At 36.9% G+C, this 18,476-nt stretch overlaps 2 protein-coding genes across 4 annotated transcripts in view; one reads left to right on the forward strand and one right to left on the reverse strand.

Moving 5' to 3' along the window:
* LOC127861017 (LIM and SH3 domain protein F42H10.3-like) overlaps positions 1-1,337 on the reverse strand; it is a 49,913-nt gene extending 48,576 nt beyond the window's left edge. For all 3 annotated transcript variants that reach the window (XM_052399379.1, XM_052399375.1, XM_052399378.1), the window contains exon 1: positions 1,140-1,337. In XM_052399379.1, coding sequence (XP_052255339.1) covers positions 1,140-1,211 — 72 coding nt within the window. In that variant the 5' untranslated portion in view covers positions 1,212-1,337. The remainder of the gene's footprint in view (positions 1-1,139) is intronic.
* A 1,800-nt stretch (positions 1,338-3,137) lies between these two features.
* Positions 3,138-16,643, forward strand: LOC127861020 (protein gustavus-like). Its single transcript, XM_052399382.1, has 5 exons — positions 3,138-3,302; positions 5,928-6,191; positions 7,019-7,131; positions 10,638-10,818; positions 16,011-16,643. Exons 1-5 carry the CDS (start codon positions 3,275-3,277, stop codon positions 16,088-16,090), a joined length of 666 nt encoding a protein of 221 aa, XP_052255342.1. The 5' UTR covers positions 3,138-3,274; the 3' UTR covers positions 16,091-16,643.
* The last annotated feature ends 1,833 nt before the right edge of the window (positions 16,644-18,476 follow it).

An 18,476-nucleotide genomic window follows, 5' to 3' on the forward strand; every position in this document is an offset into this window, starting at 1 on the left:
GTATCGAAAGTCAACCAGAGTCATAACATATTTATGTCACACTATAAATCAAAGAAAGCTCATTTTCTTGGATACATTTCTACATATATTGGTGAATGAATATAAAATACTGCATCGGGGATTATTTTAAGGTTCAAATGTTTCAAATGCATCTTACAATATACGAAAATAACTCTCATCAGTCTGAAATTCACAATTTTGACACCATTGTCGCTTTGTCACGTGACAAGTTTTCATTTCGATACTTTCAGATCGACCTTGACATTATTTGCTGAAATTGTAAACATTACTTTCGTTTTCTGAAATCTATTATTTGTGATAAACAACTTACGTCTGGTGGATTATAAGACTGATTTCAGTGTGAATCCGGTAGTTTTAAATAATATTTACTTTGAGTTTGTATTTACACTACAATTTGTTTACAAACAAGCGAGAATAATCTTAAATACCGGGAAATGTCATTCTGAATTTGAAAACACTTGAGCACATGGTATGTTACTTAAAATAGAAATAACGTCATATGACCGTGAAATCTTGGGAGATTCGCATTTCAAGTAAGTCTGACACATCGCTGTTTTTCTCGATATGTAAAAGCAGAATAGATAAATTTTAAATGTTTAAGATAGTATTTTGTGAAAGATTATATCAGTTAAATGTAAAAAATGTCAATCTTTCAGATCAAGTGGTTGATTTGGAACAATAACTGCATTTAAAAGCTGTTTTGGACCGGTATTATTAACTGTCAACTTTTTGGGAATTTCTGGTTAACTTTCCTAATGGGGTTGGTCCATAACTATAGAGTCGCGCCAGTCAAAAATCATAAAAAGCGACATTTAAAGTTATGGTAGCCAGAACTAAATATTGATGTGTGAAACGGAACGATGAACTTGAAGCAGCTAGAACCCCGCCCATTTCCAAATCCAAAACAACTATTTTGACGATCGTAACAGTATTGTTAAATGAAAAATTATTGCAACTGAATCAATGACAAATCAATTTATTTGATTATCTGTTGTTATCGATGCTTCATTGTATTTATAGCCATTTCCATATATGGCAAGTCTTATTTCGAAACTTGCATACGTTTCGGATATATGAACTTCAAAACTTCTTATCGTTTCAGATTTAATATGGCTCACCTTATCCAAACATTTAAGTTCTTCCGTCGGATAAACTGTCTTATCACATTTTCCACACAATTTGGGAGGCATATTTGCGTTAATTTTGTTTCCGCAATATCGAAATTACTAAAATTTTGAACTTAGAACAACACCGACGTTTGAATGTAGGTCAATATGCCGGAAGCTCAAAATTGCGCAGGTGTTACTGCGTGCGCACCCGAATTCTTGCACCGCATATTTGACGCCGAACATTGATGAGTAACTCTTGACTGTTACCTCCCCTCTATAAAATTCAACTTTTCATTGCGATTGAATATCTTAGAATAAACGCAATTAATTTGTATTTATAGATCTTTGAAATGAAAAACCACTTTTCTAAATATATAATGATAAATAAAAGAAATGCAAACTATATTTAAAATAAAAAGTAGATTGATTCAACAAACATACTTACATACAGAAAATCTGCTCATTTATTTAATTATTTAAAACGAAGTATAATGTCATCTTTTTATGGACGTGGTTTATCAATTAAGTTCTTTTGTTTAAATGCGTATTGTTTCCATTCCACGATTTTTTATCTTGTATTTTATACGAATTACCATAAAAAAAAATGATAAATTAGGTATCGTTATTATTTCGTACATTTTTTTGTGTGATAAATTTAGCGATCCATATTTAAACAATATGCGCTGAAAAAAGTATATTAATAACAAGCGCTGGATTGGTCTTTGTCGGCTCGGGTACTACTGACATGTACCCCGGGTACTCTAAAGTATACTAAAATGTACATCGGCTACGGAAAAAAATACGAACATGTACCCGGCCAATCAAGACTGTATACCGAGTTTTATTCCCGCCTAAATGCTTTTTTAAATAGGGGTTTCGATAATATAGAAGGCATTATACTGAATATTGACAAAAATATAAACTCAATTAATTTGAAAAAAGCCGACAACGATTTTCCGTACCCGGGGAACATTTAAGTATACTTAAATGTACCCGGGGTACATTTAAGTAGTACCCGAGCCAACAATGGCCAATCGAGCATAACTAGCATAAACATCTATCTATCTATCCGTCGGTCGGTCGGTCGGGCGGGCGGGCGGTCGGGGGGTCGGGCGGTCGGTCGGTTGATCGGTGGGTCGGTGAGTCGGTCGGTCGGTCGGTGGGTCGGTCGGTGGGTCGGTCGGTGGGTCGGTGTCTGTCTGTCTGTCTGTCTGTCTGTCTGTCTGTCTGTCTGTCTGTCTGTCTGTCTGTCTGTCTGTCTGTCTGTCTGTCTGTCTGTCTGTCTGTCTGTCTGTCTGTCTGTCTGTCTGTCTGTCTGTCTGTCTGTCTGTCTGTCTGTCTGTCTGTCTGTCTGTCTGTCTGTCTGTCTGTCTACTACTACTACTACTACTACTACTACTACTACTACTACTACTACTACTACTACTACTACTACTACTACTACTACTACTACTACTACTTCTACTACTACTACTACTACTATTACTACTACTACTACTACTACTACTACTACTACTACTACTACTACTGCTACTACTACTACTACTACTACTACTACTACTACTACTACTACTACTACTACTACTACTACTACTACTACTACTACTTCTACTACTACTACTACTTCGTTAACTACCTCTACTTCTACTATTCCTACTACTACTACCATCACCAGCACCACTATTACTACTACCACCACCATTACTTCTACCACCACTACAACTAATATTACCAACACAACTATAACTACTATCGCAAGGCGACGAAACTGTCATCTAAGATGTCAATTGTAAATTGAGCAAGCCAAATATTGCACAATTAACACCGCCTGTTGAAAGAATTTATAGATAAAACACACTGGTTCTAACGAAGGGCAATAACATTCAAGCTATTATTATCTATTGAACACCGACCTATACATTTTAGGTCGCGATCGGTAGAGCAGTATCGATTTCTTAAACCGGAAAGGTAATGTAAATATTTTGATAATCTAACTTCGTAAAATTATACCTTGTTTGAAACTGAACAGAGTGTTTCATATCATACCTCTATTTGAACAAGAAGGAGCCATGTTCGCGTATTCATGGACGCGGATTTAGAACCGAGTCTAGCAATGGATTGTAAATAAAGTATGGGAATTGTTCATGGGGACCTCGGCTTCCGTCATTGAAGGTATTGTTTTAAATTGACTGTTTCACATTTTAGGGAAGACTGATGCAGCAGTTTTTCTGTTAAACATGGACTGCATAAGTAATCGTCATTTTTTTGTGCCGGTGCAGTCCGAACAGGCTAATTATTGACGACACTCTCTGCATTCATATATTTGTTTGTTAAAAGGTAGTTTCTTCGTAACAACAATTCAGTCTAGGTGAACAGTGTCGTCCCAGATTAGCCTGTGCGAACTGCACAGGCTAACATGGGCAGATACTTTACGCACAAGTATTATGTCCGGTTGTCCGCGGGGAACGTCTACTATCTTATATACTCGTAAAATAATTTGCTTTATGTATTCTGTGCTTGCCATGTTGATCTTTATCGAGACAAAAGTCTGGCAACGTTGCCAAAGAAATGTACGCGTGTAAGATAAAACAGAAAAGTATTGTATATACCTTTTAATGTCCTAAAATTTCAACAATTTATGAACAGGGACTAAATTAGTCCTGCAGGGGTTGAAACTATGATCGATCGATATAAAAAACCGAAATCAAAATATTGTGGATTGCAGCACTGCCTTTAATCGGGCATTTTTGTAATCTTTATATTGTCCCTCCTTGCGGCAGGTCTTAAGTCGCAGGCATTAAATGAAGACTTCTTTGTATAAAAAATGTTTCAGTGATTATTTTAAATGTATAAATGTGTTTCAATAGACACGAATACAGTGTGATAGTGAGATTAATTCTTATATCTCTGTTCTAGCAAACAAAGTTTTTGAATTATGTTTGTTTCACACAGATGAAAATGAGAATACAGTCTCTATAATATTTATAATGAGTGACGTAAGACAGTTCCGGACTCTTAACCCATTTTGTGCCTAGTGGGCTCTCCCATCCTTCTAAATTGGATCAATATATTTCCTAAATTAGGGATGTCTAGTAAATTTATTTTAATATTTAGAATATTTCTTACAGAAATCCCTTTAGCCAAACAGCGCAGACCCAGATGAAACGCCGCCTCAAGCGGCGTCTCATCTGGGTTTACGCTGTTTGCCAAGGCTTTTTTTTCTAGACGCTGGGTATAAATGGGTTAATATTACAAAATTTATGCATGTGATCTTCTGTTCGAATTAGTTCAACCGCTAATTCCCGTGACATACAAGTGTGACGATTGGATAATATTGCATACTCATTTACATATATTAACTGACCGTTGTAGAAGCGTCTATATTTTTGCTGTGTTCCCACATAATTCAAGTGAACAGAAATACGTATGCGTACCTTAACCCATTTATGCCTAGCGTCTAGAAAAAAGGCCTTGGCAAACAGCGTAGACCCAGATGAGACGCCGCATGATGCGGCGTCTCATTAGGGTCTGCGTTGTTTGCTTAAAGGAATTTCTGAAAGAAATATTTTAAATATAGAAATAAATATATTAGACATCCCTAATTTTGGAAATAAATTGATCCAATTTAGAAGGATGGGAGAGTCCACTAGGCATGAATGGGTTAAAAATGCGGAATGGAACACTGAACTGACACGACACCCTAAACCCTTTCATGTCGATCAACATACTTATGCTTACTAATACAAAATGTTTGGAAGGATGTCAGAGTACAAAAACAAGATACAAGTATTTTTACGGTCATTTGTTTTCGAAATACGCATGCATTTTCTTTCTAGTGGTCTAATTATATTAGATATTATTAAATCCCCAGGGTTGTTAACTGGTTAAAGAGATGTGGTTGTGTGTTATTTTCAACTGACATTTCACCACTTTCGAGGCTGTAAAGACAATTGCGCATCCAGTTTGGTTGTTTATATTCTCCAATTTGATTGAACGCGCTTTCGGACTTAATTGTTCACGGAACAACACTATTCCAAAAATGCAATGTATTCGTGTCTGCAGAGTACACATACAACTCAGAATGATGAAGGGTCAAGTACTGTTTTAAAGCATAGAACGAAAAATCTTCGCATATCTGGTTAAACTGTATTTAAGAACATATTTAATAAAAAACATTTGCTATGCCAAGACAATTTAATTTACCCGGGTTTGCAGAGTACAAATAGAACTGCATAAGATCGTTTAGTAAAATACTGTTTTAGAACTTAGAACGTAAACATATCAAATAAACAAATATCTGATTGAATTGAATATGTAATAATTCAGGAATATTAGTATGAGGACTGTGTCGTGCATATTGAAACGCTCTGCATTAATATTCAGCAGAACAAGTATGATGATCATCAACTGAGTCGCGTTCTGAGAAAACTGGACATAATGCATGTGCGTAAAGTGTCGTCCCAGATTAGCCTGTGCAGTCCACACAGGCTAACCAGGGACGACATTTTCCGCCTTAATTGGATGTTTGCTAAGAACAGACTTCATTTAAACGAATAATGTCATAAAAGCGGAAATTGTCGTCCCTGATTAGCCTGTGCGGACTGCACAGGCTAATCTGGGATGACAATTTACGCACAAGCATTTTGCCCAGTTTTCTCAGAGCACGACTCAACTGATGATTGATGTATGCGTCATTGCGATATGAACAAGTTTGTACGTTATTATAAATTGCTATATTTTCATTAAATCAACCTGAACATAATAACTGGCAACTACATAAACACAACAACTTATTAGATTTTTCAGAGAGACCAGCATGGACGAAAGTCGTTAAGTTTAACGCCAATTTTTATAACGACAAGATTCTAGACACTACCAGGGGCTTTCGTCAAATCAATAACAACTCAGTGGAGCTTACACTAAGCACGAAGGGCACAGTGGAATGTGTCCGATGGAGCCGCGGATTCAACACCGGAAAGCACGTGATCGAGTTCATATTCCCCGTTCGACTACGCGGCCGACACGCCCGTGTTGGACTTGGACCGGATTCTGTGATACAAGGTACAGTTACAGTTGATTATGAATTATTGTCGCGGTTATTTTTATATGGGCGGTAAACAGTCATCATCATCATCATCATCATCATCATCATCATCATCATCATCATCATCATCATCATATTAGGAAAAATTTCCCGCCCCACTGGCGGCCGTGTTTTTCAACCAACCGGAATCCATTTTTCGAACTCGTCCAAGATATCATTGGGTCAATTCTTCTGACCAAGTTTAATGACGATCGGACAATAAATGTGGCCTCTATAGAGGGTTAACAAGGTTTAACTATAGCCAAATATAGCCATATAAGGAAAGATGCCCCGCCCCTGGCGGTCATGTTTTTCTACCAACCGGAATCATTATACATGTGCCTGTAGAATGTTAACGCATCACGACGCACAAAACCTGACGGACATAAGGCGATCACAAAAACTCACCAAGAAAAGAACATTGTGCTCAGGTGAACTAAAAACTACTCTAAAACCACAAGCAATACAGATTTGATATTTAGTATGTGGCATCAGAGTGTTGTTCACTACAAAGATTCTTAAAAACATGACCGTGAGTTCGTATGTTCTTTAACAAAGCTGAGCGATTTATGGCCATTTTTTTGCTCTTGTTTAATAACAATTATATTGACCTTCACTGACTCACTCCAGGTCTGAATATAAGCAATATGCACACACAAACTAGCAAACTTTATTTAGCAGAAACACTATTACTTTTTTACCAATTAAGACAATAATCAGATCTTTGTCAGTCAATACGCTCGTTAAAGAAATATTTTGCAAAGGATTTATATATTATTATGGCAGTCACAATGTTTCATCCAAGGTGCTTCGAATGACCGGAAGTGGCAAGGAACCAAAGGAACGTACACGATTGATCTCACGACCGGAAAAGCGTACCAGGACCAAACTGTTGTAGGAAGATTACCTGGAACAAGCGTATGTAGCTAATTCCTTGAATTGCGGTGTAAATCGGACCTTGTTTTTAAGAACATATGGAGTTAAAGCTGAAACTCACTTAATGCATGTATGTTTATGAATTGGAGTTCATGGTGAAACTCACATACTGCATGTATGTTTATAAAATGGAGTTCATGGTGAAACTCACCTAATGCATGTATGTTTGTAGAATGGAGTTCATGGTGAAGCTCGCTTAATGCATGTATGTTTTTTAAAATGGAGTTTATGGTGAAACTCGCCTAATGGATGTTTGTTTATAAAATGGAGTTCATGGTGAAATTCAATATAAAATGGAGCTCATGGTGAAACTCACCTAATGCATGTACATGTATGCTTTTAAAATGGAGTTCATGGTGAAACTCACCTAAAGCATGCATGTTTATAAAGTGGAGTTAATTGTGAAACTCACCGTATGCATGTATATTTATAAAATGGACTTTATGGTGAAACTCACCTGTTGCATTTTGGTATGTGTATATTTTACAAATAAGCAAACTTCAAATACTATTTCGATAAAAATTTACTGTTTCAAAAATATTTTATAAACATTTTTTTTTGTAATTGCTTAATCTCTGGATTAATAGAAAAAAGGTAAAGAACAGCTAGTTTAATAACTTTTGCGTTTACTGAAACTGTTTGTTCTGTCAGTTTATTTGCGCATAATAAAATGAACTAGCAATACTAATTTAAAACTTAATAGTATTAAGTTAATACCATAATTACATGTACCTCTAAGTGTGTTAAGTGAAATAAAAAATATTGTTCCATTTTTAACCAGGCTTTCCGAAGAAAAATACTGGTTATTAGATTGGTGAATGTCGGTGGGCGGGCCGGCGGGCGGGCGGTCGGGCGGAACAATTTTAGATGAGCTTGTCCGGACCATAACGATTTCGTTCATTGTGTGATTTTAAAATCATTTGGCACATTTGTTCACCATCATTGGACGGTGTTTAATGCGAAAAATTACGTCGATATCTGCAACGTCAAGGTCACACTTTGAGTTCAACGGTAAAAAATGGCCAAACATGATCTTTTCCGAGCCATAACTATGTCATTCATTATGAGATTTTAAAATTACTCGGTACATTTGTTCACAATCATTGGACAGTGTGTCATGCGAAAGAATTACGTCGATATCTCCAAGGTCAAGGTTACACTTGTAGTTTAAAGGTCAAACATGGCCATAAATGATCTTGTTCGGGCCATAACTATGTCATTCATTGTTAGATTTTATAATTACTCAGTACATTTCTTTACAATCATTGAACGGTGTGTCATGCGAAAGAATTACGTCGATATACCCAAGGCCAAGGTCACAGTTTGAGTTCAAAGGTAAAAAATCGCTATAAATGATCTTGTCCGGGCCATAAATATGTCATTGATTGTTAGATTTTAAAAAGACTAACACTTGGTACACACGGATCAATACTCTTTTTTAAACCAGGTTACCCGAAGGAAAAAACTGGATATTAGATTGATGAATGTCGGCGGGCGGGCGGAGCAATTCTTCCGAACGCAACTCCTCCTTCATTTCTCAGCGGATTTCAATGAAACTTTCACAAAATGATTGTCACCAAGTGCCCTGGCACATAATGTCGGGATATTATGATTCGGTCGAAATCAAGGTCGCCACGACTAAGAATAGATGGAATTTGACACAAGGGGGTAACTAGGAACAATCGGTAACAATGTACATTTTGAATTGTCTCCCTTTATCATACTTTTTTTTCAAATTGAAAACCTGGTTTTGTGACAAGTTTGTCCCTTGTTGTTCTTAAAATGATATCATTTTAACACAAGCATACAGGGCTGTCTAATTTTCCTATCAACAAGCCTGCATTTACGAAATATCTCCCCGATGAACACGTCCGTTTTTATAAGTTAAAATGACGAAATCACTTACGTCAACAAACTCCATGCAGAGATTTGACTGGAACTAGCATAGCTGGATCAAATCCCTGCCTTCATAACCAACCACGTGATGATAACCTAGCGACGTCGTAGAATAACTTCACCGTTGTTATTTTGACTCTTTTTGTATAAACTTACTTATTTTTAATTAGGCACCTAAGCATATACACTATTTTCCAAATGTAAAAGAAAATGATATTACTTGCCATAATATACTATAAAAACAAAACATTTTACCAATTCTGGTAGGATTTTCTTGTGATGGCAGAGATTGTATGTGAGAGAATGGAACGAAAACTCTGCGTGGAGATTGTAACGTCACAAGTCGTCAACTTCGCGTGGTTGTTGTGTAAAATAGCAGGGAAGGGGATACAGTTATCAGAGGGGTTATCACGTGATAGTCAAGATGGCGACGTCCTGCCGAGACAGTTATTTTTCGCCGTTTTAAACCTTTTATTACTTTTGTTTATTTGTTTAATGGCGCTCTCTTTCAGCCATATCAGTAAAAAGGTGATAAGCGTTAATTTCGTATTTTAAATTCGCTTTATATCTCGACTTTTCTCCCCGCATTTTTTTTTAAGTGGAGCCCTAATTAGGTCATCCCGCTAAGAAATTTCGCAGCGAGTAAAGTCGAGATATAGAGCGAATATTTCGATGAAATAAACGCCAGTATGTTTCTTGCTAATATGGCTGGAAAGTGAGCGGAATTAAAAAAATAATACAATTAATAAAGGGTATAAAACGGCGAAAAAACCTGCCTCGGCACGGACGTCGCCATCTTGATAATCACGTGATTACCCCTCTGGTTATGCATTCCGCTCTCGTTATCTGCAACAAATGCTTAGTTTTTGGCGAGTTTAGATCAGTTTTTAATCCCCGAATGTTATGACCGTCTCAAGGCGTTTTTCCGCTTATACTTATTCCAGAGTGAAGAATCCGGGGGTTACACACGGGCTAGAAAGAATGTTAACGCACCGTTACAAACTTTATTATTGCAAATATATCAAGTTATTGAAATACATTTGCGAAAACCCTAGTGAATAAAATACAGTTTTTCTTACAATTTGTGCCGATATCTTAAGGTATAAGAATAAATCATTGAATACGTCTGAAATCGGGCACAAAATGTCACCTTGCGTTATGCATATACGTGCAGTATACATGGATTTTTTAACAAGAACCCGCTCATTAAATAAAGTAATTCTGATGTTTTTTTACATTTCCATAAGCAGCATTAAAATCTTTCTTTGATGCACTAGTTAGAATTTTTAAGAAAAAAAGGGTTTTAAAAAGTTATAAACTCTTACGGTTTGTTATATCCAATAACGTTGAATTGGAAAACTCCAACAAGGTCACGTGATCCTGCACCCTGTAATTGGTAGTCACGGGGGCTTGTCCTGTGTCAATCATATGGTAAATGATCACTTTCCTTAAATGAAGGATCTTATATGTATGCCAATATCGACTCCCTGGTGCAGCTTGGGAATTACAATGTTTATTTGTGATGTTGGGCTACAATATTACATTGAATGACCCTGGAGATGCGCATTAATTCATTAAAATTATTTCCACAGGTCATGCCAGATTGGTTTTTCATGTTTGTGGATATGGATAATGGTACAGTACAGTTTGGTTCAGATCATCTCTACTTCGGAACAGCATTTACGAACGTGAATGTAACGAATGAATCGTTGTATCCAATAGCTACCGCCTCGGTGACAGGGGCAATTATCGGCATCATCTATCGAGGTCAAGGTCAGTAGGTATAAGTTGGAAATTTCTTTGTGTGTGTGTGTTATTTTGTTTTAAGTAAGTCATTTGTGAATGATTTAATGAGTTGACGACATTTGTTGGTATTACGCGAAAATATCGCTCATGTGTTTATATGACAATTGAAAGAAAGTTCAATAAGCAAGGACTTAAGTCCAAGTCTCACTATTGCCGGTAGAGCCCCGGTCCATCCCGGTTTGCTAACGCCGGTCGACCGGCCAGAACCGGGATGATGCGTAATTTGTTTTTAACGCGGTCACACTATTTCCCGGTGCCGCCACGGTTAAAGCCGGTCAACAAGCCGGCAAAGTCCCGGCCAAGCCCGGTATAGCTACGGTTTTATCCCGGTGAAGCCCCGGCAGAGCCACGGTTGTCGCCGGTAATGCCCGGGTGGAGCCCGGTATAGCTACGGTACATCGGTAAACTGGCGCTCTGCCGGGACGCCAACGGCATTCACCGGGGCTCCACCTGGGCATTACCGGCGATAACCAGGGCTCTGCCATGGCTTCACCGGGATAAACCGTAGCTAGTCCGGGGTTGACCGGGGCTCTGCCGGGATGTTGACCGGTTTCAACCGGGGCGGCACCGGGAAATAGTTTGACCGCGTTAAAAAAAAAATTCGACGAATCATCCCGGTTCCGGGGTGGACCGGGGCTCTACCGGCAATAGTGAGACTTTGGCTTAAGTCTTAACTGTCACAAATAGCATGTTACTAAACACAAAATAAATGTTTGGTGTGTTTTTTTTATAAAGACATACTATAATTTATAAATCTCATGTTAAATTGTTATTACTTATTTCCTCATTGTACACATTTTGTTTGCATGGTTTTATAATAATTTATAACTATGGAAATAGTTTATTCTAAAAATTATTAAAAACATAAACATTCATATACAACAATGAGCATTCCAGATACGACCGCGCTTGAAAGAGCCTTTTTGACAAAATTCTGCGCGTTGAAAGTAACCTATTGACAAAATAGCCCCGCCCCCTTTCCCTTTCAAATCCTAGCTGGAGCACTGTCGAGCATAGCACAACAACCAGCATACATGTTTACCGCTACGGGAGATAACCAAATAACCGCTGCAACAAAACTTCCCCACCTCACAGTTGCCCCCTCCCCCTTCCCCCAACGCCGCTGTTTACGCCCAATTTTGACTGAAATTATTAACTTTTTGTTTATCCAAATTATTTCACTTGGCCCTTCGTTGGCGACTATATGATTTATTTCGCATGCATGTGCGAGAACCACGGGTTTCGCTTTTCGAGTCGTTTGATCAACATTTGCTTGACATATTTTTTAAAAGACATTTGCATATTTTTTTATACAAACTCAGGGACTTGTTTACGATTGTAAAAGAAGAACCCTTCAGTCACCATAATTTAGATCCAACTCAAGCGCCTGCTGTATCAATAAAAGTTAATTAATTAAACACTAAACTGCTCTGTGTTTAATTTATGAACGTGTTTTTCATATACAATTTATATAAGTTAACAAATAAGACGCGTTCTGAGAAAATGGGGCTTAATGCATGGTCGTAAAGTATCATCCCAGATTAGCCTGTGCAGTCCGCACAGACTAATCAGGGACGACACTTTCCGCTTTTATGACATTTTTCGTTTAAATGAAGTCTCTTCTACACGAAAATCCAGTTAAGGCGGAAAGTGTCGTCCCTGATTAGCCTGTGCGTACTGCACAGGCTAATCTGGGACGACACTTTACGCACATGCATTAAGCCCAGTTTTCTCAAAACGCGTATCAAATAGACTGCAATATTTGGTATATTTTGCAGCTGATATAGTGTGTAACATATGGATGTGCATTTACTGTACTTGGTGACGTTCAATGAAAAACACACAACGATCGTAAGATTTTATGTTTATATCATGCTGGTTTAATCAGCAATGAAAAACGAATGCCCCGATTTGAACAAGGATCTGACAAAAATATAAGATCTGATTTAAGATCACAAATGATACCGTTACAACAAATAATCGTGATATACATGTAGTAAAATAGCATAATCATAGAAAAAGTCTGACATGTTTGAATGTATAACTCAACTAGTTTCACTGCGAACACCGCTTTTATCCCACTTTTACAGCGAATTCGATTGATTAAATATCATCTATAATCAACGGCAGAAAATGACGTCAATATTTCGACCAAATGCCGTGATAAATCCAGCGAAATTATCCAGTCAAACTAATTTTGTTTAAACAAAAAGGTTTACAAAATAACAAGTGGGATAAATAGAATAATAGATTAGTGTTGATTATAGATCAGATTTATCATGCTCGGCACGAAAACGAAAAAGCACTCGCCTAATCAACACTAACCTATTATTCTCTATTTACGTTCACTGCATTTCTGTTAACCCATTTATGCCTAGCGTCTAGAAAAAAAGCCTTGGCAAACAGTTTAGACCCAGATGAGACGCCGCATGATGCGGCGTCTCATCTTGGTCTGCGCTGTTTGCCTAAAGGAATTTCTGTAAGAAATATTCTAAATATAGAAATACATGTACATTTACTAGACATCCCTAATTTAGAAAATAAATTGATCCAATTAAGAAGGATGGGAGAGTCCACTAGGCATAATGGGTTAAATCTATCTGCATGGACGATTTGATGGTATACGAATCATATTTAAGTGATCATTTATCAGCAAACAAAATCTGTGAACGTGCATATTTGTATCGGTAGACCTGTTAATATTTTCTATCAGAAATCTTCATCTATAATTATTATTAAGGGTTGTAATTCATATTCGTTGCATAATTGTCTAAAGTTATTCATTTCGAATTCATCGGGACAACCGTCAAAGCATAATGTTCAACACCAGTCTAGACATTAAAACGTATGATTATATATCAGACGCTGCCTTGACATCGCCCTGCTTTGATATTATGGGCAAATGGATATGTATAAAAAGTTGCAATTAATTTTAAAAGTGAAATCATATGAAAGGTCGCACGAAACGTTAACATGCAGCTTAGCTATCATAATATAACAAGGTAAAACCAGATTCAACGTGCCTTACACTTGTCTGTTTCTAAGCCTTACACTTTTTTGTTCTTAGCTTTAGACTTGTCAGTTTTCAAGCCTGCACTTGTCTGTTTTCAAGTCTTATACTTGTCTGTTTCAAGCTTTACCGTGTCTTACACTTGTCCGTTTCCAGCATTACCGTGACTGTTCTAAGCCTTAGACTTGCATGTTTCTAAGCCGTTTAATTGTCTATTTTCTAAGCTGTTTTCAAGCCTTACACGTATCTGTTTTCAAGCCTTACACTTGTCTGTTTTCAAACCTTACACTTGTCTTTGTCAAGCCTTACACTTGTCTGTTCTAAGCCTTAGACTTGTCTGTTTTCGAGCCTTACACTGGCCTATTTTCAAGCCTTACAATTTTATGATCTTAGCCTTACACTTGTCTGTGTTCAAGCATTTACGTGTCTGTTTTAAGTCTTACACTTGCCTTAGCTTTGGACTTGTCTGTTTTCAAGCCTACACTTGTCTGTTTTCAAGTCTTACACTTGTCTGTTTTCAAGCCTTACACTTGTCTGTTTTCAAGCCTTACACCTGTCTTTTTCAAGCCGTACACTTGTCTGTTTTCGAGCCTTAGACTTGTCTGTTTTCGTACCTTACACTTGTCTGTTTTTAATCCTTACAATTTTATGTTCTTAGCCTTACAATTGTCAGTGTTCAAGCATATACTTATCTCTTCTTAAGCCTTACAATTGCCTGTTTTCAAACCTTACACTTGCCTGTTTCTAAGCCTAACTCTTGTCTGTTTCAAGCCTTACACTTGTCTGTTCTAACCCTTAGACTTTTCTGTTTTCAAGCCTACACTGGTCTGCTTCCAAGCCTACACTTGTCTGTTTTCAAGGCTCCTCTCGTCTGTTTTCAAGTCTTACACATGTCTGTTTAAAAGCCTTACACTTGTCTGTATTTAAACTATAAACTTGCCTGTTTTCAAGCCTTTCACATGTCTGTTTCTTAGCCTTACATTTCTATGTTTCAAGCCTTACACTTGTCTATCTTCAAGCCTTACACTTGTCTGTATTTAAACTATAAACTTGCCTGTTTTCAAGCCTTTCACATGTCTGTTTCTTAGCCTTACATTTCTATGTTTCAAGCCTTACACTTGTCTATCTTCAAGCCTTACACTTGTCTGTTTTCAAGCCTTACACTTGTCTGTTTTCAAGCCGTTCACTTGTCTGTTTTCAAGCCTTACACTTGTCTGTGTTCCAGCCTTACACTTACCTGTTTTTCAAGCCTTACACTTGGTTGTTTTCAAGCCAACATTTGTCTGCTTCGAAGCCTTACACTTGCATGTTTTCAAGCCTTACACTTGCCTGTTTCGAAGCCTAACCCTTGACTGTTTTCAAGCCTTACACCTGTCTTTTCGAAGTCTTACATTTGTCTGTTTTCAAGCCTACTCTTGTCGGTTTTCAGGCCTACACTTATCTGTTGTCAAGCCTACACTTGTTTGTGTTAAAGCCTTACACTTGTCTGTTCTTAGCCTTACACTTCACTGTTTACAAACTTTACACTTGTTTGTTTTCAAGCCCACACTTGTCTGTTTCTAAGCCTTACACTTATCTGTTTCAAGCCTTACACTTGTCTGTTTTCAAGCCTTACACTTTTCTGTTTTCAAGCCTTACACTTGTTCTTTTTCAAGCCTTATACTTGTCTGTTTTTAAGCCTTACTCTTGTCTGTGTTCATGCCTTACACTTGTCTGTTGTCAAGCCTAACACTTGTCTGTTTTCAAGCCTTACACATGTCTGTTTTAAGCCTTATACGTGCCTGTTTTCAAGCTTTACGCATATCTGTTTTCAATCCTTACACCGCCTGTTTTCTTAAATGTGCGTGTTTTCAAGTAAAAAATGGCCATGTCTCTATTATTTGCCAATGGAAAATTTGCGACAGCGTTGCAATTTGACGTGCATCAACATCGTATATATAATTATAAATAGTTAAACCAAGTTTCAATAAACTCGGCACAATCAGTTCCGAGATATGGCTTTGAACACAAAATTAATCCGCAAATGAAGGATTGAAGGACGGAGTGACGGCCAACGCCCAAAATATTTCCCTCCGCTTATGACGGAGAATAATAAGGCGTTGTGAAGAATAAAACATGCTTAACAAGTTGCAAATTATTTTATTTGTAGGTAAAGAAGTGAATGGTCCTTTAAGAAAGAAGAGGTCGATCATCCCAGAAAAACTGCATGACGTTGTTGTGAAATCGTGATCGTTTACTTTTTTATGATTATTATTATTACAATTATATATTCACCCGTTTATGTTTTGAAGACTGTCAGCATCGGAAGGAAACATTACCGCGATATACACATTTAAGAAATTGGAGAATCAAACAGTTTCGAAAAAGTGGTTAAAAGGCTTACGCCCGAACCAATCTACCATTTTTGTGGTTACGTGAGACAATCGAGGTGTTACAAATTCATACATTAACACAAAACAATTAGCGGATCCAACCTATGGACATTCCTGGACTCGAACGATTTTACTCATCTTAATAAAATTATTAAGAAAAATAGGGACCTAGAACCTTTTAACGATTATTGTTAACATTAACACATTACAATAATGTATTATTATTGTATTTAAAATTGTGTGTGTCTATACGAATGTATATGCGCATATTTAATAATTTGTTTTAACAGCCCTCGTGTGGCCTGTAAGTAAGTTATGTAATGCATAAATTACCTTTTATTTATAATTTATTTTATTCAAAATGTTTATTTATTATGTCACATTATGTCTTCTAACAAGAACACTTGTTATACCTTGTTTATTATTATTACGTCTGAGTCACGACACATCCTGATTTATCTCATGTGCAACAGACGTCTAACAATGTACACCGATATTCTAACCCGTCGTTTGGTATTTTACAAATACGCGAATCTGTAACGGGTATATATAGGATACCCAAAATAAAGTTTACACGCACAACGCATATCGTAACGTATTAAAGAAACTTGTTCAGTTTGGGAAAATTATTATTTTTTAAATGTCTTTGGGTCGAAAATGAATTAATGTATACATTATTTCTAAACCAGCGAAGTAACGCACTGATTAATAAAAATGTTAAAATTATTGGTACAGTAATGAACAATCATCATTTTAAATTTGTAAAATTATAAAGCATTTGTCAAACTTTTTTCCTCGATAATACGGAAAATAACGTGCATTTGGATTAAAGCGGTTAGTATATGTTCACACTACTTAAAGCATGCGCATTGGTAGCGCATTTATTGTGGGCATTTTCTCCCACGGGTCTCGCTTTCAAAAACTGGAAATCTGTTTTAGTATGACTGTTTTTCTTCCAAGTGTTATTAATTACGACTACTCAAAACATTGTACCTTTTAGTAGACTTATGTTTTGAAAAATATCAACAATACGAATATCAGTGATCAAGTCGCTGTAAATTTCATTAGTCAGGAATTCAATGTAAAATTTTGTTGTCAGCGCGTGAACGGGGCGTGAAAGAGAATTCGCGCATCGCTTGTTAGGACTTGAGTGGTTTGAATGCATTTTGCGGTTCTACCCGATACTTATGTATATGTTTACTATATATTCAACGCTTATTTTTTACGATGACGTCTAACTTGTACCATATTGTATAATTTTACGATGACGTCTAACTTGTACCATATTGTATTCCCACCCCCCCACCCCCACCCCCCCCCCCACCCCCACCCCCCCCCCACCCCCACCCCCCCACCCCACCCCCCCACCCCCACCCCCCCCCACCCCCACCCCCCCAACACACACATGTACACAGCTGTAAAAATATCACAACATTCTGTGTGTTAAGACTTCTTTATATTCGTCAACTAAGTAAGTGTGATGATTCAAACCGCTGATAGTTATCCAGCATAATCGATCATTCATAAGAAAGTCTAACATACAATGTATCTAGTTCTAAAGGAATTCGTTTTAACTTTTATTTGCACGCTCTGTGATATTTTACAGTTTGTTAATTTCAAATAACATCACGACGGCCAAATTTATAAGGAGGCGATAATTTATACACTGTGTTTACAAATATATAACATGTAACCCAACATAATTGACATATTTATCAATAAAATTTTATGAACAACATTAAATATTTTAATGCGATTTAAATGGTGAGAGTGCGGTAATAAAATGCGACGATAAAACACCGACGTTTCATTCTTGCGACACGAAATGACGAATTTACAACTATATTAAAAACGGGATGAAGTCATGCAAAAAATACACTCGAAACAATTTTATTTCGCCGCCTAGACACATCATATTCGATCCCAATGTGAAAGATGCGTGAAAAAGAAGACATTCTTCACAAGTGTAATCAATAAGAAATGTGAAAACAAGATAACACAAACATGTGTAGTATATAGTTTGGTATACATATAAACTACGCACGTATAATATAACACAAAACATAATACATAGTAAATAAAAGATCTTGTGTTAAAAGGAAGATTAATATATACATTTGCGTTTGATGTAACGCCTTTATGTAAATACACTTGCAGCTGTAAATGAATTACGATATAGAAAGGATACTTTATAAGTGCACATATTTCAATTCTCACATTGTTGCTTAATATGAAGTTAATGT

This window comes from Dreissena polymorpha, chromosome 15, assembly GCF_020536995.1.
Source record: "Dreissena polymorpha isolate Duluth1 chromosome 15, UMN_Dpol_1.0, whole genome shotgun sequence".
In the NCBI taxonomy this organism is placed as follows: Eukaryota; Metazoa; Mollusca; class Bivalvia; order Myida; family Dreissenidae; genus Dreissena; species Dreissena polymorpha.

Coding starts and splice junctions, on each gene's coding strand:
- LOC127861020 (XM_052399382.1), top strand. CDS start 3,275: ATGGGGACCTCGGCTTCCGTCATTGAAG. Junction 3,303..5,927: donor CTCGGCTTCCGTCATTGAAG/GTATTGTTTTAA, acceptor ACAACTTATTAG/ATTTTTCAGAGAGACCAGCA. Junction 10,819..16,010: donor CATCATCTATCGAGGTCAAG/GTCAGTAGGTAT, acceptor TTTTATTTGTAG/GTAAAGAAGTGAATGGTCCT.